Source organism: Tauraco erythrolophus, chromosome 1 (assembly GCF_009769465.1).
Source record: "Tauraco erythrolophus isolate bTauEry1 chromosome 1, bTauEry1.pri, whole genome shotgun sequence".
Taxonomy (NCBI): domain Eukaryota; kingdom Metazoa; phylum Chordata; class Aves; order Musophagiformes; family Musophagidae; genus Tauraco; species Tauraco erythrolophus.
The window spans coordinates 16,562,556-16,586,142 of NC_141465.1; the positions used below are offsets into that span (position 1 = coordinate 16,562,556).

The following is a 23,587-nucleotide window of genomic DNA, read 5'->3' on the forward strand; positions in this document are numbered from 1 at the left end:
CAGGTGTCCAGGAAGCGCAGGCTCAGTGCCTGGACACCACTTGCTCACTGAGTAAGTCGGCACTAGGAGGCTCTGGCCAGCATGTCATTGAATTCATAGACCTTAAAATGAAAGGTGTTGAGAAGAAAAATTATATTCAACTTACAAGAGAATGACCCAGCAATTTTTGAGTTGCAGAGCAGAGGCAGAAGAAGTAGCATGACAGTTAATTACTTGATAGTTTTTCTTTCCCATGGGCTACAAAAACAAAAGGCTTCCAGCTTTTGCCTTTGAGAATCTACAGACTAAACTAGCTTGAAGAGCTGCTGTGGATTATGCAGGCTTCAGTTTGCTGGATCAGAACATGAAGACGATAGACCCTGTGGGACTGGACATTGAGCATCACAGTCCTGAGCAAAGCCCTGCACGGCCTGGCACAGAGAGCATCGCTGGTGGGTCACCCACATCAGGTGCTTGAGGTCAGAACTGGAGTAACGTGAGATGCCAGTGCCAAGGGCAGGAGACTGGGATCGGAGGGCAGAGTCAAGGAAGGTGAGTCCCATACTCAGGGCATACAGAGGAGAAGGAGGAGAGGTGCTGAGAAGAAATCCCTGGGTGACTGTGCGCAAAGGCTACTTGAGCTGCACAGAGCAGGACTTGATACTGTGTGAGACTGGCAGTCTTGACATGAGTGGAAAAGACACCTTTGTGTTGAGCTGGGAGATGAAAGAGAAGGTGCTAAGACTGTTTCCTTTCTGTATGGGTGACCTGTCTGACTTGTTACCTTTATGTCTCCTGTCACCTCATGCTCCAGTGTATTCAGCAATCTATCCCTTTTCTTTCACTCTGTCTTCTCTACAGACATGTGCTGTCTAGAGGACTAGACCAGTGTGCATGCAGGTTTTTGTCTGCATGGACAGCGCCTCTGCCTCTAACTGGGAATGAGCACCTTGAAACTGGGAATGAAAACATTGGGTTTTCATGAGGAGACAGTGTTGACAACTCTGCACATGTTCTAAAGACTAAGCAGGAAACCAAATTATACCGTGCATATTTCACAAGTTAAACACACGCTCACTGCAGGGCCCAAGGGGTGAAATTCCTAGGAAACCTGGTGCACAAGCTCAAGTGTGCGTATATGAAAACAGGACTTGTTTCATCCGAACTTACATCAGGGGAACATGGCACTCAGCAGAAAGGTATTTGAAGACAGTTGACTTGAATAACCTATGATTCCTGTTGCAGCACACAGTTTTAAAGGATAAAGAAATCCATTCTTAAAACAGGAAGAAAGAATACAAAGAAAATTGGTTTTGTGTTTTACACAGGCAATACAAGAACAGTTCCTAGACTCTTGCAGATATGATGCCAATTTCTTTTGACCTCAGTTTCCCTCAGGCAGAAGTTTGCAGGGCTTGAACAACATGGTGTAGCAGGAAGGAATCACAAACACTTTTGGGTCATGATGCTGAATAGCCACCAGCTTCTGCTAGCAGCCCCACATGTGGAAGAACTGCAGAAACAGTGTGGTCCTGCCCTTCTAGTGGTCCTATCAATACTATTGCTCGAATGCAATAGAAGATCGCTCCTGCTGTTATCTTTCTAATGCTCTGTCTAGTCTATTTTTGAATGTCTCATGGGAAGGCGGTTTCCACTACAGTTGGTTTCCACTACACTATTCCAAACCCTGCCAGACCTCACTGCAAGAAGCCTTTCCTGCTATTCAGTGAGATATAAATCTTCCCTTTAATTGGATGCCATTTTCCTGTGTGTACAGATTTCCTGTGAGAACAGATTTAGATTAGATCTTAGGAAGAAATTCTTCAGTACGAGGGTGGTAAGACTTTGCAATAAATTGCCCAGAGAAGTTGTGGATGCCCCCTCCCTGGAGGTGTTCAAGGCCAGGTTGGACAGAGCCTTGAGTAGCCTGATCTAGTTGAGAGGCGTCCCTGCCCATGACAGGGAGATTGGATTAGATGATCTCTAAGGTCCCTTCCAGCCTATGCCATTCTATGATTCTATGATACTGCTTTTCCAATGCACTAATTCTGTTTCCTCTGTGTTAAAAGTTTTAGACTGCTGTCCTCTGTCTCACTGCAAAGCCACACTGATTCATTTAACTCCATTCTTCTGAGTCAGCTCTCCCTTTCCTCTGCATTTTTATGTCTTTCTCTGAACAACAAGTCATTGGTCTGCATCCTTTAGATACTGAGGCTTCCCAAACCGCACGTGTTAATTCTCTGTGCTTGAAAAGCTGAGATCTGCGTAAACAATAAATTTCTTGATTTAAGAAGCAGCATGTTGCTTGGTTCAGTGACAGGGCACAAGGGAAAGGTATTATATTTTGTGAAGTACTCAGAGATGCTCAGAGAAGCACCACTGCATGCCATAGCTACCATCTTGTACAAAAGTACAATCTGAGCTGTGGTCCGCTCATGCTGAGAGCAGGCATTTGAGAAGCCTAAGATGAAGAGAGGCTTTGTTGAAGCTGGCAGTGGTAAATCACTATCCTTTGGAGATTGGCCACTATTCATCCACACTGACCAAAACACTGTATGCATCTCGTTACAAAGGTAAACAGATTTATTTGCAGAAGGACACTTGTATGCAAAAAACAGCTTACCGCCTTGCTGCCTGTTGTACAGGTTTGGAGCTCTTTTGTGATGCTGAAAAACTGAAGAAAAAGGGCATGTATCTATACCAGCTGTAAATCTGGCAAGTGAGGTCTGGGTCTTTGCTTGAGAAGACTTCTGGAAACACCTTTAGCAAGTGATGTGCTCATATCTGACAAGAATTTGGTCTGATGTCTTTTTTTCTTTCTAATGAGTGAAAACTTCATTTGGCACTAATGGGGCAGATAAGCCTCATCCTTGTCAGTACATTACCAGGACACGTATACTGGTGATAATATATCATAAAGATAAGCTCAGACTTGATGTTAATGTAAAAGCGTTTCTGGCATAAGACTCATAGCTGGATCCATTGCGGCTTGGACAAAGTGAAACTTAAATCCGTGCCTGTGCAAGACTCCGTAAGAATAAAGTGCCCTTTACGTGTTACAAGAGGTGTGAAGGAACTGTGCAGAGAGCATGTAATAATAACTTCTCCTTACGCAACAGATCTCCTGTCTCTAGACCAAATTCATCCTTATGCATGCCGTGTTGCAAGCTGCTAAAGGCATCTAATTGTCTGTACATCACCAAGACAAGCTGTGTCTCGGCGGTGTTATAGCACCTACAGGTAGCAAGAAGGCTTCACCAGTAAAATAGACAGGTCCTCCAAACAGGTTCTCTTGCTAGTGGGAACAGCTGCCATCTCAGATCCTAAATTCAGGCTGTAGAGTTGGTGTTTTAGGAAATAGAACATGCACTTCTCTGCAACTGTTAACCAACCACATGGAAACAGAAGGAAAACTACCCCTAGTTTGTATGGGTTTGGTCATTTCCATGACGAAAACCAGCAGTTTCCTAGCAGCACCTATTGATAAAGCAATGCTGATGTTTCCCCTGTTCTTCAGATAAGCAGATCCTGGGAATGTATGAGAAGGTATGCATGATAGACTGCTCAACAGTAGCATGTCCTGCCAGTTAGACTGTGGAGTACAGGAAAGAAGGCTTGTCCAAAATGCTGTCACCATGACCTGGGATACTCAGATGACCAAAGGTTAAAATGGGGAGTGAGGGAGAGGAGAGGTTCAGAAGAATCACCCCTCTCCAGTGACACAGGAAAAGCTTTAATTCTGCAAACCATTTACACTGGGGTCTCCGTTAGGTACAAGGAAGGGCCACAGCACAGCCCATGGAGTTTGGTTTTGTTCCTTTCCGTCCTTCAAGACGGAGGCCTCATCTAGTCACCTGGATGTGGAAGTCTGGGAAACCTGATTCTTTCCAGGATCCTCTGCTGCAGACATGCTATTTACTGTCAGGCAGGTCCTAAACCTGCTCAGACCTGAGGAGTAAAATGGGGTCATATGGTACCTCTCCTAGTATATTTAAATACTCTTCCCTTTATCTACACAGACACTCTGCGTGAACATGTCACTTTTTGATGAGTTTGGGAGGAAACACTGAAAACAAGTGTATTTGAGGTTAAAATGTTCGGTTAAGCAAAAAGAAAAAACGAGTGGAAAAGGAATGTTTTAACTTTTGGAATGAAAGCCAAGCAGCAGAGCTTCCTGAGAAAGGGAAATGGTTTCCTGGCAGAGCTAACCATGGCGTAATGCCTGTACTTAATCTTGGCTTCACAGCTGCAAGGGTGGCCAGAGACCTCGCTCAGCCCAGCTCACCTCTGTGTGGCTCACTGTCCTGCTGCTCTGAGGACCATAACGGTTACAGATTTCAGCCCCCTTGTCTGCACGCTATCAAGGACCCTTTCCTCCTTCCTCTCCACTTCAGTCCTTTTGGGTGACAGGTCACATATCCTTAGTGCAGTTTTCCTAGGGACAGGGCAAATGCTATGCTGAAAGAAAGCTGCCCTGTAATTTGGGCAAGGGCATCGTTCTTCGTGGCTCCTGGACAGATGCAGCAATTGGGATACCGGACCTGGAAATGTGCTCAGTTGTGATGTCTGGCTGACCACAGCACAAAGGAAGAAACGCCTTCTGACCTTGCCTGTTGAGGGAGGGGATGCATTTGAACCTCAGGAGGTTTCTGCAGCTTCCCACTGAGACAGGAAACAGAGGACTCTGAGAAATTTTCTCCACGCTGCTCTGTTGCTCCCTAGAAGAATGGGGCAAGACCCAAGGCCTCTTTGTGGTATCCTCACCTGATACAGGAGCGGGCTTTACTGCAAAAGAGGAGTGGCCCCATCACTCCCCAGATGTTGCAGATGAGGACATTGTGGTGTAGGGAGAAGACAGGGCCCAGGGCTGGAGCTGTGTCCAGTAGCTTGCCCAGAAGGGAAGTGGCAAAACGAGCGAAGCACTGCTCTCAGCCCCGGAAAAGATTTTCTTCTCCTGAGCCAGTGGAGCAACAGGCAAAACAAAGATCTAGCAGGAGCTAGTTGCAGAAAAGACATGGAAATGGAGACATCACAGAAAGAAATGAAATCTGTTGGTAGGCAAAAAGGAGAGGGGAACTTTCCCAAAATAAACCTGGTTGCTGCACCTTTGCATCTTAGGGAACCCATCACACCATAGGGAGCCACCAAAGTGAAACTCGGTCTTGGATTGCTTCCCTTTGCTGTGCAAGTAAAGTTCAAATGTCTCCATGCTCCCAAGCTCCTACAGAGAGGCTGCGAAGAGGAATGCCATGACTGCTGTTGAATAAGGGCTGCAGAAAGCCACAAGCGCTTTCAGCGGATGCCTTAACTCACAACATCTGCAGCAAGGTTTGACACAGCTGTGGTATTAGACAGCTTGGAGCAACTCAAAAGGTGTAAGCTAACAAACCAACACAATTTCTGATCCTTTTTGTACCACGAGTGCAAAGAAGGCTTAGTGGCTGCTTTTTTACAAGTGGCTTAGCTCTCACCAGTGCCAGGCTTACACATTTTTGATATGAACTCCTCATGTTAACAGTCTGTGATATAAGCTTCATGATTTCAAGTTCCTTTCATCAGTCGTAACACTGGAAAGAAAACTGATTCTTAAATGTATCTTGCCTCAAGAAGTTGGTCTTCACAAAAAAGAAACCCACCCTGAAGATCAGCAGACTCACAAAATTACATGAACTGCAAGAATGGGGTTTTGCTGCCTTTTTCTCTGTCTCTTCAGGATCTTAAATGGTTACAGTTATTGCTTTCAATGTGGCACGTTCTTGACAGCAGAATGGCTAAGACTGTACGTACTAGCCCCTAAGAAGCAGCAAAACTACACTAACCACTCTAAGAAAGCGACCCCAACTATCTTGCTTCTGTGGGTGTTTCAAAAAGAGGGTCTTCCTGCCAGAGACGTGATGGAAATCAGCTGGCAAGGTCTGCCGTCTGCCCTTTTTTTCCTAATGCTGGTAATCCTCATGTGTCCCACTAGAGCAAAGAGCTTGGCAGTTATGCCAGCAGGAAAGCACAGAGCAGCTCTGCCTGCCACCAATGAAGCAAATGGGGAAATGAAAGAATTTCTTGTTCCTGTTGCACAGGACCATTAAATCTGCTTTTAAAGCAAAAGACTGTAGCGAGTCCCTGGATCCTCCTCATGCTGCCTGTGAAAAGCTCTCAGGAAGAAACAGAGCAGACAATTGGCAGATGGGAACTCGAGTGTTTGCTCTTGGCTCTATTTTGGTCTATCTTCTTACCTTTGGGACATTAACCACCTTTTCGGAGGGTTGCAGTAGGAAGGGAAGACCAAGTGCACTACTTAAAAAATGTCTTGGGAGTTGAGATGGTTTAAAAATAAGAATTGATGCAGCAATCTACAGATGATCAGAAAACAAGGTAACATGGGGAAAGAGTGGGAAATAAAGGGACAGAATCAAGAGCAGGAAACTCTTAGGTTAAATACTTCAGAGAAGCTTCCTGACCATCAGACCTGCCATATATGTCATACACGTCTCCCAGAAGGAAATGGCAGGTCTATCCCTTTCTACTCTGAAACACCGTTGCAGCAGACAACAGAAAATACTCGAGGAGCGCAGTCTTCTGTGTATGGAGAGGAGAGGGTGCAGTGGAGAGTGTCCTCAACATGACGAAATATCTGCTTCAGCCCTAAGTTAGTCTCTGCTCCTTATGTGGCTTCCTGTGCACAGCAGTTATAACAAATTAAGAGCTCAATGCCCCCTCTGAGACATCACAGGATACTATCTAGCAAAAAAGAATAAAACAAGCATTAACACTTACTGATCCAGGCTCTGCCAAACCTAAAAACCCTTATAAAGGTATATATTTGTCATGCCATGTGTAATCTATGCTGAGATGGTTTGATCACTGCTTGGTCCTTCTCCACGCCAAAATCTGTTTAGATAATCTGTTGAGGACAATTCTTGTCATGAACATGCCTGATCTTTACCCTTGCCTGTGGGGCAGACCAGCAGATAACAAGGACTGCCATGTTAGCACCTGGGCATTATCAGAACTGCCCAGCCAAGATATGCACTGGAAATCTTCAAAGAAAAATTGTAGTGGTGCCTCAAGCACACTGTTCCCTGGCTTCATTGCGTGTCCCCTACTGTCGGGGCTGCAACAACACAGAAAAAGCTTCTCTGGGAAGATTAAATATAAAGTGTTTAGTAAGATCTGTGTTTAGCTGAGAGAAATACCAAAAGTCCTTTTTCGTCATTTGAGGTTTTGCCGCTGTTGTAATCGCCTTTCTATCTGCTGTGCCTCTCCTAAAATGTTTTTTTTTTTTCTCTGCCACTTTAAAAACAGTTTGGAAAGCTGATGAATCCAGTCTGAAATGAGCATAGCAAGCACAATAGCTCCCATTTTGTATGAATGGGAAAAGAGGCAAGGAGAGGTGAACTGCCTTGCCCAAGAGGGTGCTACACAGGAGAAGGCTTGGACTTAAAACACCGGGGAAGCCTGACTCCTGCTTCTACACCTCTGTCCACCAGAGTCGTGTCGCCCACCCAGAGACAAGAGCTCCAACTCTCTTGAAGCACAGGACACATAGCAAGGAGAAAGGAGCAGAAAACCCTCCGGGGATGTATGAGCCACTTACATCACTGAAGCAACAGTTCTTGGGTCCTCTTTCCTGAAGCCGAATGCTCTATCGATAATGAAAGTGAGATCACACGATCCACGTGGAACGGGGGAACCCACCACTTAGGGTCCAAATCACAGCTGCTGCTGCACTGGGGTTGGGTAGGAATCAACCCCAAGGAGCCCACTAATCCTGTACGGTTTGTTCGTTCTCCTTATGTTCCCATTTTTACTTTTTTTTTAAAACCTCCTTTCAAAATGATACCTTTTAGAACATAACTCTCTTTCCCACCTCAGAGACTAGAAAAAGTAAATGGCAGTCCTTCCTCGTTCCCCTTTCACAGATGTAATTTCTCCCCATACCGTCTGCCTACTTTCCAAATCTGGGCTGAAACCCCACAAAATATTCTGAGGTGCATAGCGGGGGCTGGGGTGGAGGGGGGAGACATTTATCTGAACAGCAGTGAAAAGTTATTTTGAGCTGCCTTTAGTGAGGAGTTGCTTTGCAAGGTGGAGCTAATGCAGATCGAGGAGCTAGGCACAAGCTAGTGGAAATAAAAGTTTTCTTTACCTCCATGTCCTGCAAGAGAGAGGTGTCCTCGGGGCAATCTTGCTTCCCCACCCCTTTCCCTCTTATCTGTGGGAAAACTTCAGCCAAGGCAGAGCAAAATCGCACCGCTGTGGAGGGTAGGTAATATCCAAGCTCCTGCTCAGCTTGAAAACTGACAGAGCCCAGTGAGTGGCCCTGCACTACGAACAAGGAAGAAGGGCGGGTGGGTGAGAGGAAGGGAGGGAGGGGAGAGGAGGGGGAGGCAAGGCAATCAGGGTTTAAATTTAGACACAAATCTAAACAGATACTGTCCTTCCCGGAGTGCTGGGCTCATGAGACAAAAAGCAACAACCTCTGCTGCTGTGCCCAAACTTGGGGACACCACATGTGCATTTTGTCCCTTCCTTTCTTTCTCCCCTAGGTATTTTCTGTCACCTTACCTTTATATTCTGCCTCCTCTGCCTCGTGTTGCCTGTATTTCACTCCATTGCTTGCAGTTGCTCCCCCGGTGTACTTGCCTGGATCCCTTCCGTCCACACTTCCCTCTCCAAGTCTGCAGGGTCTCTTCCTTGCTGTTTGTTTGTGAGGAGGATCTTTTTTTGCTCTAACTGCAGCTTCCCTTCTTCCTTCACACTTCCATGTCATTTCAATCAGCAGTGGACTGTCTTTAGAATGGTTAGAGGGGCAGAAGAGGAGCAGAAAGTGAGTGATTATTGCATTTGAACAGAATTTAAGGCTATGGTGTCCTGGGACTCCCAGGGATGACAATAATGTCAGCAGTACTGCTGTGCTGCTGGGTGATTCCCCAACGAGTGATCGAGGCTCCACCGTGAAGGGCGCTGGACAAATGTGGGCACAAGCAGAGGGACCCCATGCAAGGTGTCAAAGGTTAGCTGTAAAGCAGGACTAGCTCTTTCCCCCTGAATTTGTGTCTCACACTGCCAGGTCAGAAGGTGCAGGATGTTCTCTCCCTTCACAGGGAAGGACAAACTTGGGCACTGGAAATGAGAAGCTTCTGTGATGGTAGAAAAATTCAGATGGGAAAAAATAAGCCTCAGGAATGTTTTGCTATGGTTTCCCTTTCCATTCAGATCGCAGTGTTGTAAACTAGACATCTCTTTTAGCAACTGCTTGCATATGCTCCTTCGCAAGAATTTCAGTCCCCACCTCTTGAGAGCAGGGTGGTGCAGAGGAATTTGGAAACACTCCCTTTGTCTTCTGCTGGCTTCCTTGCCTTGCATGCAGCTGCAAAGTGACACAATGTCATGCCGTCATTTTGGGACGATACCTTGGGGGCAAAAGAGGGTTAAAGCATCTTTTCTGCAAGGGATGCATACTTTTCCTTTGCTGTGTTTCACAAGTCCCTGCTGGCTATGGAGGAAAACACTCCAGAATGGATTTAAATGTGACGGTCATGATATCTCAGATTAGTGTCACCAATACATTGTCTCGATATAGTTGCTTGTACAGTATAGTTAACTGTTGCTGCACTGCATGCTGTAGGACTCCTGTGGAATTAGCAGATTTAAATCGTGATCTCGTTATCTCCCAAATTCGATACACAATGGTTACTCGCTCCTTAGCCAAAAGAATGATAGGCTGAGTTGCTGCAATCTGGAGATTGGGCAATAGCACTAATTAATCTTCTGTTGCTGAAACACCGGGTTAGTTGAAACTCCTCTGCTGTAAGCAACCAGAAGATGCTGCAGCTTTAAATACAAGAAAACAGAATAAAAAATCTAAAAGAAATATAAAACCGAAATTCCTTCTTGACTGGAAATCCTATTGATTTCTAGAAGTCCTGACAGTGGTACGCTAGGAGAGGGGATAGGAACTGACCCAAGAAGCAGGGTGAGGCGGGGAGGGCAGGAAGCTTTGGCTGCCCATGCTTTGCCTGCTGTCAGGACAGAAGGATTCCATGCTCAGGGATTTCACGCTCAGGGATTTCGCTGTGGGCATTGGTCACGAGTGTCATTTTCAAGATGTCTGCCATGTAACTTGCTTCATGCTGCTCAGGGTCTATTTCAGTATTTTCTTTCTGTTTTCAGGGGCTGTGCTCTGCAGAGGAGACTGTTTGCTTAGGTGTACAAAAAAGGAAACTGCTAGGCAGAGATAGTATCGCTTTACCCATACTAAGAAGCAAAGGTAGTTGCAGCTGCCCCACCACAATTCTTCACTCTGTTGATTTCTGCTCCAAAGTGTCTTGCCACAAGGCAAATCTTTTCTGCCAGCAGGATTCCCAAGTGCCATTGCTCTGAGCACGGTAGACAATACTCAGTTCATTAATGCTAAATCTTTCTTCCTGAAGGAGCAAGGAGGGAATGCACAGAAATACAGTATATGTTTTTCTACAGACAGGAAGACACGAGGTGTGGATTAGCTCTAGACTTTCTTGTTTCTGGACTGAAAAACACTAGCAAATCTGAGACAAACAACCCACATGCTTTAACTGCAAGAACCTTGTGACAAACGTTATTAAGGGAGGTTGTACTGAGGAACTGGGTTTTACTTGATGTGAACGTGCAAGTATGAATGCGAGATATTTTAGAATATGACTCTCTGCATCTCTCTTCACAGACCTGCTGGGACATAGCAGTGGCGATGAGACTAACTTCTTCGCATCTGCAAAGAAAAGTTTCTACATCTGTTCTGCTCAGGAGGAAAAAAATGCAGCCGTCACAAGTGCCGTTAAAACAGACTCTAGGGGGAAATTTCATCTGAGTGAGAAATGTTGTGCTTTTGGAACCCTGCATTTTGCAGCTTCCCAGCTGATTCTTTTGAAGAAGTGTGCGGCCAAAGCAGCAAGTTTGCTTCAGGCCAAATGACTGGTACTCCTGCTATGGGCAGTATGTAGGGAAGAGATGCAAGGAAATCCTTCACCCTGGCATGCCTGCAAAACAGGTAGCATAACTAGTTCTGTCATGCTCAGAAACACCATGTGTAATATTTGCTGGCCTCTTGCATTTTGGCTATGATCTACGGACAACGAGGCCTCCATAGAGTGCTAGGTCAACAAAAAGGAGATCCAGGGACACGGCAATCCTCTGTTCAGAGACCACTCAGGAAAGAAGGTTTTTGGGAGCATCTGAAACTTTGACTCACATATTTGTGTCCACAGAGCTATCTCATGTGGGTGTGTTTCTGTGGGTGCTAAAACTGGGAAGGTATGTTTGCGGATGGGTGGTGGATGAGCAAAGGGTGGGGGAGCTGTGGGTCCCTGCAAGACAGATTGAATCTCTCTACTTTGTTAAGGCAATTGTTGAGGGTTTAATAGACTTCACCTGTCAGTGCCGGTATCTGAGATTGTTCTGTCCACCTCTCTGTCTGGATTTGGCAGCTGCTATCCACATCATTTTCCAGAATTCATACTATTAACCAGCAGCTGTTACCATGTTGAGCTTTTGACCCCCTAAAAACAGGATCTTAACTCTTCCTGTTCCCACTCAAGCAACTCAATTCTCAACTGAAAAAAAAAGGGGGATAAGGTAACCACAGAAAAAAAGCACTTGCATTTCAAAGATCAATCAACTCTAAAAGCCTACATCCTGTTTTGGGTTGGGTTTACACAGCAGCTCCTCCAACAATGGCAGGCTGACAGGAAGCGAACGTGAGCAACGTTTTCTATGGAAAACTCGCTTTTTGAACCCACCATTCTGTTAACTGTGTTCTGAAGTATCTGCTCCCACCGACCCTGCCCTCGCCCCTCAGCATTAAACTAACACTGCGGACGCTAAGCCTCACCCTCCTCTTCAGGGAGTTATCAGCAGGAAATGAAGTCAGCTGGAACGCTTTGTACCATCAACATTTTTTGCTCTAATTCTGCAGCTGCAGTGAAGCACGTCTGAGAGCACGCGCACACACGCACACACACACACATGTGCTCACATGCTGGCACCCACCATACACACGGACCAACGTGCCAGGCATTGTGCACCCCTGGGAATTGGTGTCAATAGGAGAGCCCCATCACCAAAGATGCTTGAATTAAATGAAAGGCCATGGTTATCAGTGATTCTCGCTAAGCTGAATTGGATAGGGAGTATGAAAATTTGTGTGTTGCGCAGTGCCCACGTAAAAAAGTAGGTGATAGAGACTAACTGAAAGGTTGAATCATTTCACATGTTGCTGATTGTCAGCCTGAGCCTGCGTGCTATCATCATGGTCCAGATGAACCAGGCTTCTTAACAGGCTCTGGGCAAAATCCTGTCCCTAAGTGGAATAAAGTCAGGAAAATACTGTGTGGTACAGGGACCATTTCACCTGCAATGCTTTGCCGGCGTGGCTCTGCTCTTGGTAACAAGGTCACACCGAGGTAGACCACCCCCATTCATACTCGGCAAGCTGGGGCTGGTGGATGGTGTACAGGTAGCTAGTGTCATCTCTTGCAGCACTTGAATTTCTTTGGAGAGCTCTGCTGATCCGCCTGTCTTCAGAGAACAAACTGAGCTGGGATACTAAGAGGCACGGTTGCATCCCGTTATTTTAATACAGCAATGGGACAAATATTGTCAGCATCAGCCACTGCCAGCCTATTTCTAGACTGAAGAATTCCTCTACCAGTTACTAGTTTTAATACACAACAAGGCTTAATACAAACAAACAAAAAGCTACGATCAGAACACAGTGCTAGCACAATCCCTGGCATCCGTGCTCGATACAACCACGTTTTTGCTTGTGTTGTTCTCAGGCCAATCCTCTGGCCCGTTCTCTCAACGTTCTAGAAAGCGATGTCACAGCTGGCCCTTGCAACAGCTTCCTCCACATGCAGCCCAAGCTCCGACTGAACAGCAAGGTTTTCTTGCTTAACTTAACGACGTTCCTGGTCCCTAACAAGTTTTGCACAGAGGAAGCCTGCATTGCTGCTGCCTGTGTGGTGGCTGTCAAAAAGGTAAAAGGAGTTTTAGCTGAATGCCAGGCCAGTGCTATATTCACTTCACCTGTCTTTAAAAAAAATACACAGGTGAAGGGGGCAGGAACTAAATTCCCAAGCAAGTTAATTTGGGAACTTTGAGGACGAGAACAAATAAACGCATTAGGCACAAGCACGCAATGCTTTTTTGTTTTCAGCAAATGCGTGCCATTTCACAGGAGTAGTAGAAGAAGTGCCTTGTTCAGCAGGGCTGATATCTCCTCAGGAGGATATCTAACCAACATTTTTAGAAACAATTTGCATGGTGGATCTCATGTGGCACCAAGCATTGGCACTTCAAAGCACTGAGTGCTTCAGCTTTTGCCAGAGCTGACTCACAGGTCAGTCACTTCTGTCAAAAGCAGCGGCAAGTGACTTTAATCACTCTGGCTGTCATTCGGATGCAGAGAGCTGGTCTGGCTCACAAATCAAGCGCTAGTCAGAGCGAGACTGCACAGCCCACAAGTGTTATCTGGACAAAGAAAGGTTTCTGTTCATGGACAGACTGCATGATCCAGACAGGAAGCGTGGCCCAGCATGCTGCTAGACTGTCTGAAGAGAAACCTTGCCCAGCCTGTCCAACAACCATTTCATCTGAAGAGAGAGCTGGCTCAGGGCAAAACCGGCTATGAAGAGGGCAGACAGAGCATGATGATGCAATAGTTGGGGAGGAGACCTTGCCCACTTTCTGGCTAAAATACACCTTCTCCCTAGATTCAGCCTGTGGCCCATTGCATATAAACCACACTGAAATTAAGATTGTTCCACAAAGTGGCCAGCCCCTGCAGAGAGTAAACCGGCTCAATCTATGGTGAGATACTACTGTCTATTTACCGTTTGGGTAGTGTAAATAAGCACGAGTTGAAAAGGAGAACTAGTGGCTAGCAAAACTTTCTTGACCTTGTTATGCAAGGAATGCTGGGAGCCCCTAGGCATATTGCACCACAACAGAGAGAATCCTTCTCCTTTCTCTAACATCTAGGTGAGGAAGTGAGAGAGCCTGGAGATTTGCTTCAGATAACACATCATTGCAGAGCAAGTTGAGAGAGTTAAAGACCTTATCCCTCACCCTACAGGTTTACCCCATGCTACCCATCCAAGAAAGAAGGGATCAAAACAAGCCCCCTTCATTCAGTGCGACGTGCAAGACAGTCTATACACTGGTGTGCACTGCCCACTGCAGAGAGTACTCAGTCTAATAAATCCTGTTCTCTATAGCAGAAAGCCAACGTTATTGGCTTCCATAAATCCTGTTGAGCCTGAATTCCCACTGGACTCATCAGCCCAAATCCTGCAGGAGGTTAGGAGTGCACAGCAGCACCCCTTGGCAGCTGTGGACTGAGATGGCTGCGGAGCGCCGCAAGGCTGGAGGGGTAGGAGGAGGCAAGGAAAACTTGGCAGACTTTGTTTGGGTCGTTTTCTCTTGGCCCCTGAGATCCCGCTGTCTGGCCCCAGTGGTGGCAGGGAGAGTGCTGGATGACCTTCCACGCTCTCCACGAGGTTCGCTTTGACTCTCTTGCTACAAGGGCTGCATGGCTGCAGTAAAGTGCACCCTTCCTGGCAAAGGAGGGACAGCCATATTCAGCAAATACATGCTGTTAATAAATCTCAACTCCAGAACAGAAAAACATTCCCCCTCTCTGCATTTTCTTGAAACAAAAGAAAAAAAGAATTGCCAGCTCTGCTTCCCACATCCCCTTTGTCTTCTTTCCTTGCCATCCTATTTTTTTGTGCCCTATGGCACATGTTGTTACTTCCACATACTCTCCATGACATCCCTTCTTTCCTGTGCTGACCCCACCAGCCACCTCATGTCTGCTCCCTGTCACACTCTCCTGCTCCCCAGTAAAATCATTCACACTCACACCCCACCATCTCCCTCTACTGCTTGTTCCTTTGACTGCATCAAGTAAATACTGACATCCACCAGGCTCCCAGAGAGCAGGACTGCTTGCAAATGGAGGGAAACAAGCCATTTCTGTGTATGCAAGCACGTTGGTGTGGAGAGAAAAGAGGAAGCTCTAATGTCTCTGTCTGTTTAGCTAGTAAAACCTCTTAACGAAAAAGTTTTGTTGCAGTTTGTCTTCCTCATCCTCTTCTCTTTCCTAAGCCGCTTCCTCTAGACCATTTTCATCCCTTCCATACTCTTTCCACTCCTGCAGGTTGGCTCCTGTCTTTTTCCCTTCAACATGTTCCACCACAGCCCCTCATCTAAACATACTGTATAATTGTACATACATAAAGACCACCTTTCATGCGGGCTCTTCTCTCGTAACTCACTCCTCTTCTTGCACTGTTTTTCTCCCCAGGACTCTGCCCTGAAATATCACCTGTCCTGCATCACAAACACGGCTGCTTGTATTGCCTTTGCGGCTGGGGCAGTTGCTACTCACAAGCTTAGCTGCCAACCCCAGCTGAGCGGCTGCACATCAGGGTTTCAGAGCAGCCCTTTTTTTGGTTCTTTTTTGCTTTTCAATTATAACAAAACACGTGTTTCTCCTGAGCATCGCCAGGAGAGGTCAGCAGCGGAAGGCTCCGTGTGTCGGTGCCCCAGAAGGAAAGCTGGGCTCTGCCTGCGCTCTGTAGGAAAGGGGAATACCAGAGGAAAAACTGCTTTGTTCTGCCTGTGCACAACAGGACAGCACATAAATGGTAGGGAATGGATGTGTGGTGTGTTTTCCTTCCTGAATTCACCCTACCAAGATGATTTATCTAGCCTGCTATAAGCTATGGGGAACGTGGGGACAGATGGTAACCACACAAAGTTAATTTGGGTTTCTCTGTGCTACATTGCTATACAAGTAGTGTCGACATCCTTGGTAGGACTGAAGAGGAAAAATGGAAATCTACCGTCTTTTTAGGAAAAGTTGGATCAAGTCTCAATATTACCCGAGTTAAAAACATTCCTTTATACAAATCTTTATAAGGTGACTAAGCACAACAAGGTGATAGATAAAATGAGGTATACCTCAGTATTTACCTCCATAGTAATGCATTGAAGGCCAGGAGGTTGTTCAATTAGTGAAACTGGGTCTTGCAGAAGAGATGGTCTTGACATACGTCCTGCAGTTTTTAAGTGATAAAAACTTCAGCTAATTGTAGTGCCAAATGATCCTCTGAGCTTTACAGTCCGAATCAGTTTCAGATAGTCTCTGCTTGTTGTAATTAAATGACAGGTTTTCCCCAAGAAAGGTGGGACACAAACACCTGTTGTGACACAAAACCAGCCTTTGAGTTTGATTTAGCAGCAGCCAGGGATAGCGGGGCTGACAGTGCCACAAGCACCCGTTGGATTTGACCGACTTCCCTGGCCAGACAAACCAGGGCCAGCGTCGGTGGACAGCTGCTGCCGGGCACCGTGCTGACGCCATGACCCAGGCCAGGCCACCACACCTCCCAAAACATCTCGGCTCCAAGATAGCGGGTGCCAGAAGGCGGGCAGCGCCGCTCTGCGGGGCTGGTTCTGCTGCAGCGGCTCGTGGGCCTCCTCTAGCGACCCACACAAGCGCCGCCGGCGCCAGGTCCGGTCCGGTCCGGCCCGGCCCGTCAGCGCCCTCCGCAGCCCGGCGCTCCGGCCCGGCCCCGTGCGCGGGAACGGCCCAGCCGCTCACGGGACCTGCGGGCGCCTCTCCGCGCGCCGCGCCAGCCCGCCCCCCGCCAAGTACACGTGACGAGCGGGGGACAAAGCGCTCCCGAAGTTACGCAGCGGCTTCACCGGCCGCCCGCGAAATCTGATTGGCAGAGAGTTCTGAAGAGGCCTTTCATTGGCTGCTGGGTTATCAATGACTCCGCCCCCTTTCCCTCCCCGCCCCACGGCGAGGCAGAGCTGCCAGAGTTGTTTACAACCGACGAACGCAGTGGGGATTGTGCCCGCCTCCCAGCAGCTTTCATTGGCTGAAGGCAGGTGCCATCGCGAGCCCATTGGCTGGCTGCAGACAGGCCGATTTCCCACTCGCAAGGTTGTCCTCGGCATTCTCTCATTGGTGAAGGAGAGCGCGTAGGGTGGTTTTGATTGGCGGAGAGCAGAGCAGCCCGCCCCTCCCCGCGCGGGGCAAAGGGGCGTGAGGGACGGTGCTGGCGGCGGCGGGCAGTCGGTGGCGGCTTGTGGCCGGTGCGGGATGGCCGTCTTGTTGCTCCTGTGCGGCGCGGTGCTGCTGGCGGCCGGCGGGGCCATCCCGCCGCCGGAGCAGGCGGCGCGCATGGCGCGCTTCGTGCTGCACAACTGCGACTGGGGCGCGCTGGCCACGCTCTCGGCGCAGGAGGGGCTGCGCGGCCACCCGTTCGCCAACATCTTCTCCCTCAGCGACGGGCCTCCCGGGCCGTTCGGCGGCAGCGGCGTCCCCTACCTTTACCTGACCGACATGGAGATCTCCGTACAGGACCTGGAGGTGAGCGAGCGCAGGCAGAGTTTCGCCCCACAGCCGGCGCGGGGGCCAGGGGGGCGTACCGGCGAAATCAGCTCTGGCGCTGATGCGTGCAAACCGCAGACGCAAAGAGCGATCCCAGTGAAGGAGGCTTAAAACTTATAAGCGTATGGGTTACTAATGCAATGTCGTGTTTTTCTTGGTGGCCTGCGCTTTTCCATCTTGGTAGCAAGTGGTGGTTGGGATTTCTTTTGTAGGAATTGGGGTTTACACCAGCGTTTTCCGAAGGTAACATGCTAGCTGGCTGTTACGTGGCTGTCACCTTGCTTGTGAGCCCTAGGGACAGCTACTAGTCCTTGAACATCACGACTTAAAGCAGTACTCTCTGTGTTGACGCTCAGTAGTCCTCCTGAGAAGTTCCTGCTGATCATAGCCTGAAAAATTGCAAAGCGGCACTCCGGGAGAGGAAGTGGCTGAAGCTGCCAGAAGCACTGACCAGAGAAATCGGGGGCCACGGAATATTTAGACAGGGAGAACTTCTCGGTAAATGTCAAAAGGACGGTAAAGGCAAGGGTGCAACAAAAGGCAGCAGACTGGCATGCTGAGGCTGCGAGTGTGTGCCATCGGCCGTGTCTCAGCTCTTTTCTTGGCTGTGGTCAAGAGAGAGTTGGCTAAAAAGTTAAGGAAATAGTGATCGTTTGTGTCCTTTATTAAAGAGAGCCTTTTTGTTCTAGTGACTATTACCATACTGGTAAAACAAATAAACACAAAATTTAAAGAATATACGTTTTTTCAGACTTTGTTTTACTGTAAACCTTTTTTGTTTGTTCCCTGTCAGGTTTTAGTTTGTTACATTAAAATAGTTTATCTAAGTGCTGCAGAAAGCCTAATTTATCTTTTCTAGTATCTCCTTCTCCACCCTATGTACAGCCTTTTGTGTTCACAATAACATAAAAATCATGGTAGAAATTGCTAATGAACATTTTCCTTCAGAAGGCTGCCCAGCAGATCCTTATTCTGCTGTGACTCTGATAGTCACGTGTGAGGGAGAGGTCTGGCAGGAGATAGTGCTGAATAATCATGAGTCAGCTGTTTTGTAGTTAAGCAACTTCCTGTCTGTCAGGTGGTTGCTCCTGCTTCTTCAGTTCAGTGGTACTCTGCGTAGTGTTTAAGTGACTTTTTGGGGTTTCTTTTTGAGATGAGCTCTTTTATTAAAATTTCTCAGAACACATGAACCACTGGGAAATAAGGAACTTTAGTATGTGACGTTCTGCGGTAGGCAATCCTGTTTGGCACCAATAATTTTCAAGCTGTGTTCACCAAATCGGTTTTAGAAAAACAATGGGATACAGATTCGTTAATTCTTAAAGTTAGGTGTCTTACTAAAATACTCAGGATTTTTTAAACCTAATTTCTAAAATTCACTTTAAACTTCAAAAGAGCTGACCAGTTTGGTGCCAGACAGGAGGCTTGTTTTGATGGAGGTGTTGCTTGTGTATTTTTAACTAATTTTATCAACAGTTGTGAAACTCAGCTGATTACCTTTCAGTAACACTTTGTCCTTCTACCAGAATTAACTTAATGAAGTTGGCTGTATTTCCTTGTCTTCTGTACTGCCCTGTATGTATGTAACTTGAAATATGTCATCATTTGAATGTGAAATAGCTAGACTGTGTATTGAATTCAGAGTTCTAAGGAGTGCTGGGGTTTTTGTGAAGTTTGCGTTTCATGCTAAGAAACTTCAGCACACTTCTAAACTGGGATTTCTTTCAGATTCAGAGCTCATCTAAGTAGGCTTTCAGATGTACTTAGGAAAAGATGATGGCAGCTTTGCTTTTTTTACCAGTAATACTGAGCTGAATAAAGCTGAAAATAGATTGGATATGACATTCTTCTCACAAAAGTATGTAAACCTCTTATCTTACTGCTTGCATTTCAGATCAATTCAAATGCCTCCTTAACTGTGTCTTTGGCACAGACTCCTTACTGCAAGAAGCACAGATATGATCCTCAGGATCCCCTCTGTGCCCATGTAATCTTCTGTGGGAGTATTGTGAAGGTAAGCAGCTGAAAGTTGACACTGGACAATATTGCGTGCATCAAATATTAGGGGATGGAGAAGAGAAAGGTTAGAATTTCTGTACAGAAAGTGTACGAAGAGCTGTTATGTGCTGTGATACTGGAAAAAGTATCACAAAGCTTATAGTTTGTGTGAGGAAAATGAAGTTACCACCTGATTTTTGCAGGAGCTATGTTGGCATGTCTTCAGGAAGGAACTTAGGAGGACAATACTGTAATGAAGGAAATCTCCTCCATTCCTCTAGACCTGTTTTGAAACTGAGAAGTCTAAGACAATTCTCTTGTGAAAGAAGTGTGAAGGTTTTTCCGTCTGTTTTGCTCAGTTAAATTCTTTGGTCCATGCAGTGTGACATACGCTCTTCTAAAACTTTACTGAAGTAAATATTAACCTCAGCTATGAAGTTACAGGTGTTAGAGACAGAAAAAGTGCATTGTATTACCTGATGGTGTTGCTGCCAGGGCAGTATTCTTTCATGTACCAGTACTTTAGTGTCCTGTAGAAGGAATTTAGATCTGCACGTGTTATTCATTGAAGATCTTAATCCCATTACTGAGGATAATGATTGAGGATGAGGACTAATCATCATTACTCTCTTATATGATAGTTTGAATTCTTATTTGGTGTTTTCACACCTCAGATATTTGCACATTACACTCCAGCAATCCTTTAATTGCTCTCATGAGTTTGTCATCAATAATGCAGTTGTTTATTTTGAGTAGTTCCTCTGGTACTATACCCAGAGCTCTAACTCATTGATTTAACCCTTTAAGTATTTCCACATTGTGTATTAAGTGCTGTCACACACTTCAGTTTCCCTTCTCTTGTATCATTCTATTTACATGTGTGTATGTGTGTGTTTGCATGCTTCTGAATACGTTTGGATCTGTTTGTCAGAGTGAGCAGGGGCAGAGGAGGTAAAATTATACCTAAAACGTTGCATTGAAATAATCCAGCGAGAATCCATACTTCTCTGTTTTGTGATTTGTTGAAAGATTTATTTTCATGTTGATGAAGTACCTTCTTACTCATGCTTACTTTGAAAGCACTCTTTTGATTTAGTCTTAAAATCAACTACCTTGGAGTTTTTACCTGTCTCGTGTACAGTTGTACACCACACTGAAGATGAGTGAACTCTGCCACAGTAATGAGTCTTTTGGGACAAGACGTGGCTAAACTGAAAAGAGCACACTGCAGTCAGCAGTGTTTTTTAGCTAAAATTTGTCTTCACGTTACTGTATCCTGTTGTAATATTTTGCCCGTTATTGTTTAGGTGAATGATTCAGAAGCAGACTTAGCAAAAAAAGCATTGTTCAGTCGCCACCCTGAAATGGAAGGTTGGCCTAAGGATCATAACTGGTTCTTTGCCAAATTCAACATCACCAATATTTGGGTCCTGGACTACTTTGGTGGATTGAAGATTGTGACACCAGAAGAATATTACAACGTCAAGCCTGAGTAAGTATTTAAGTTCTGCATGCTTAACTCTCACTGTATTTGGAACTTCTCCTTATTACTAACAATATATATTACCTGTCTCTATTTTTTTGTACATATTTATGTTTTTTTCCCCTAAGTAGTCTGCTGGGTGCAGTGTCTGAAATGATAAGATATGTTTGATTAGAGGATCTGCCTGCTTAACAATATCAAGGATAGTATCGATAGAACTATCTGTGGTTAACTGCACTTGAACCTCAGCTTAAAGACAGTTTCTTGGGAGGAAGGACTGCTATAGAGCTGGCACGGTCACTGCCCTCTGTTTGAATTAATTGCAAGACAGATGATGTTTTGGTCTAGTAGTTAAAAGTAGTGAGACTGTTCAGCATTTTTGAAGCCGTATTAATGAGATTGCTGCAATAGTGCTTAATATTTAAAAAAAAAATTGCTTTTGAATCTATCATGCTCTTGAAGTATAGAGAAAGTGTTCTATTCTCTACATAAAACTAAATCTTCAAAACTTTCAAATACATTTTAGTGCAGTCAAAACTCACGCATTCGATTTCACTCTTATTCTTACTCCTTGTAGGTGGAAGAAGATCCTTGGTGATGCTGATATACAAATGAATTACTTTGTTTCATGAAAGATTTATTTTTTTCCTACGTATTGTAGAGCTGAATTAATAATGAAAAAAATCAACCATTTTGCATTGTTAATGAGCTTGTATAACCCTTCTAAAGCACATGTAAATTTTCACTAACTAGCATAGCTTGAATCATGTCATACTCAAAAACCTTTGTACATAATCATAACTAAATCTTACTGGATGTGATTCTGGAAAGATGTCTGTAGACAGTCTTCATTCAGAAAGGCTGTTTGTAGGAATCTAAAAGATTAGTCCAATTCTAAACCTTTTGATGCCTTAGTTAAATAATATGTTTGCGAGCCCTCTCCAATTTTATTTTACTTTTAATATCAGTTTAGTTTAGATCTTTATGGCGAAGTACTACAGGATGGCTCAGCTGACTGTGGAATGGAAAGCATTGTTTGCATTACAATGGAAAATTACAGGCTGAGTTCCCAAATTCCGTTAAGAATTTTCTTTGCATGATAATACACTCATTCGAGCCATTTTTCTGTTTTGCTACCTGTACTGAATGTGCTATAGAACATAATTGTGTTTATGCAAACTGTGTGTATACCTCGTGGTAAGTTCTTGGTAACTCCTCATCTGGCAGTGGTTATGTGCCCTGATTCTTTAAAAGCAGCAGAGTGGTAATACCTAAAGTATCTGACTGTAGTGTAAGAGTAGTGGCTTGTAAATTCAATGAGAATGTTGTGAAGGGTTTCTGATTAGGATTCTGAAATCTTCAGCTTTGTAAGTGTGATCAGGTGGCAATGTAACAGCTTTTATTACCCTCAAGAGTAGAACTGAGCAGATTTTTGGTTTTGGAAGCCTTATACAGCAATTTTGTGTTAGTAACCCTGAATTGAGAACAAAGCAATTTATGAGAAAGTATGACACAGATGATCCATGACTTGTAGAGAATGAAAATTAGTGAAAGGTGTGCATAATTAATTCTCTGTTAAAGTAAGTCACACGCAACCACAAAAAAATAAACATCTTTTTACATCCTCTCATCACCCATGTGCTAGGTTCCCAATCCAAAAAGGATTATGAACCCTTAAATTGATTTTACAATGAGCAAATATTACCTAATTGACAGAGTAAAGAATCTGAGAATTTAGACTCCTTAAGAGGCAAATTCATATATAGAATAGTGGAATTCATCATATCAAATCATCTCTACATCTTCATGTCGTTATTGTATCACTACTTTTCTCAAATACTGGAATGATTTGTGAAAGTATTTTTGACCTTATTAAGTTTTCCTTCTCCACAAGGGGAGAAAAAGTTACTTGTTACTGTATCAAACACATTCTGTTCTACTATTTGAAAATTACTTAATATGGAAACAACTTATGTTGAACAGATACCACTGACGTTAAATATGAAATTGGAAAACATTTTTATATAAAGCATAGCAATTGTGGAATCTCGAATGATCCTCTGGTGTGGACTGGATCCTTTCCATGGGGACACCTGAATGCATTACATGTCATTCCATAATTTCTGGTGTGAAACTGATGACGCTAGGCTTTTGTTAAAATTAAAATATTTTTCGACAAGTAGTGTTGGGTGTTTTTTATTGCACATTCAAGAATACTTCTCTCCCTCATGCTGTCTTTCACACAAGCACACTCAGATTTCAGATTTCTTGTTTTGTTGTTGCTCTGGAGTCTTTCACCCTTGCTAGAATAGATGGTAAAACACCCCTGTTACACCTGGCTTTCCCACCTTGGACAAAATAAACATCTTTGTGCCGACTTTCTTTACTGCATCTAGTAGTGTGAAATAGAACATAAAATAATAACTGTGGAGTTTGTGAAAATGAATACAAGGGAGTCTTTTTTGATTGTTTCTTCCAGCCAGGGCTTCTACCTTCCTAAATGACTGTGTCATTGGCAGGCAGGTGTTCAGCCATTTCCAGGGAAGCAGGGCTCCATCACGTGCTAAAGGTCACTTGGGAAGATAAACGCCATCACTCCGAATGTTCTCCCTTCTTCCACCAGCTTCTGTTGCTGAGCATGATGTCTATGGCATGGGATATCCCTGGGGTCAGCTGGAGTCAGCTGT

The 23,587-nt window shown here is 45.2% G+C and overlaps 2 protein-coding genes across 3 annotated transcripts in view; one reads left to right on the plus strand and one right to left on the minus strand.

Moving 5' to 3' along the window:
- RCSD1 (RCSD domain containing 1) overlaps window positions 1–8,215 on the minus strand; it is a 34,898-nt gene extending 26,683 nt beyond the window's left edge. The window contains exon 1 of the mRNA XM_086630497.1: window positions 8,123–8,215. Within this exon, the coding sequence (XP_086486623.1) occupies window positions 8,123–8,128 (6 nt within the window). The 5' untranslated portion in view covers window positions 8,129–8,215. The remainder of the gene's footprint in view (window positions 1–8,122) is intronic.
- Window positions 8,216–17,128: 8,913 nt separating this feature from the next.
- CREG1 (cellular repressor of E1A stimulated genes 1) lies at window positions 17,129–23,082 on the plus strand. Of its 2 annotated transcripts, XM_009980202.2 has the most exons (4): window positions 17,129–17,398; window positions 19,314–19,433; window positions 20,725–20,909; window positions 21,478–23,082. In XM_009980202.2, exons 1-4 carry the CDS (start codon window positions 17,129–17,131, stop codon window positions 21,530–21,532), a joined length of 630 nt encoding a protein of 209 aa, XP_009978504.2. In that variant the 3' UTR covers window positions 21,533–23,082. The 2 variants fall into 2 exon arrangements, with proteins under 2 accessions (XP_009978504.2, XP_086473524.1); XM_086617398.1 differs by lacking the exon at window positions 21,478–23,082 and having other exon boundaries at window positions 20,725–20,913.
- The last annotated feature ends 505 nt before the right edge of the window (window positions 23,083–23,587 follow it).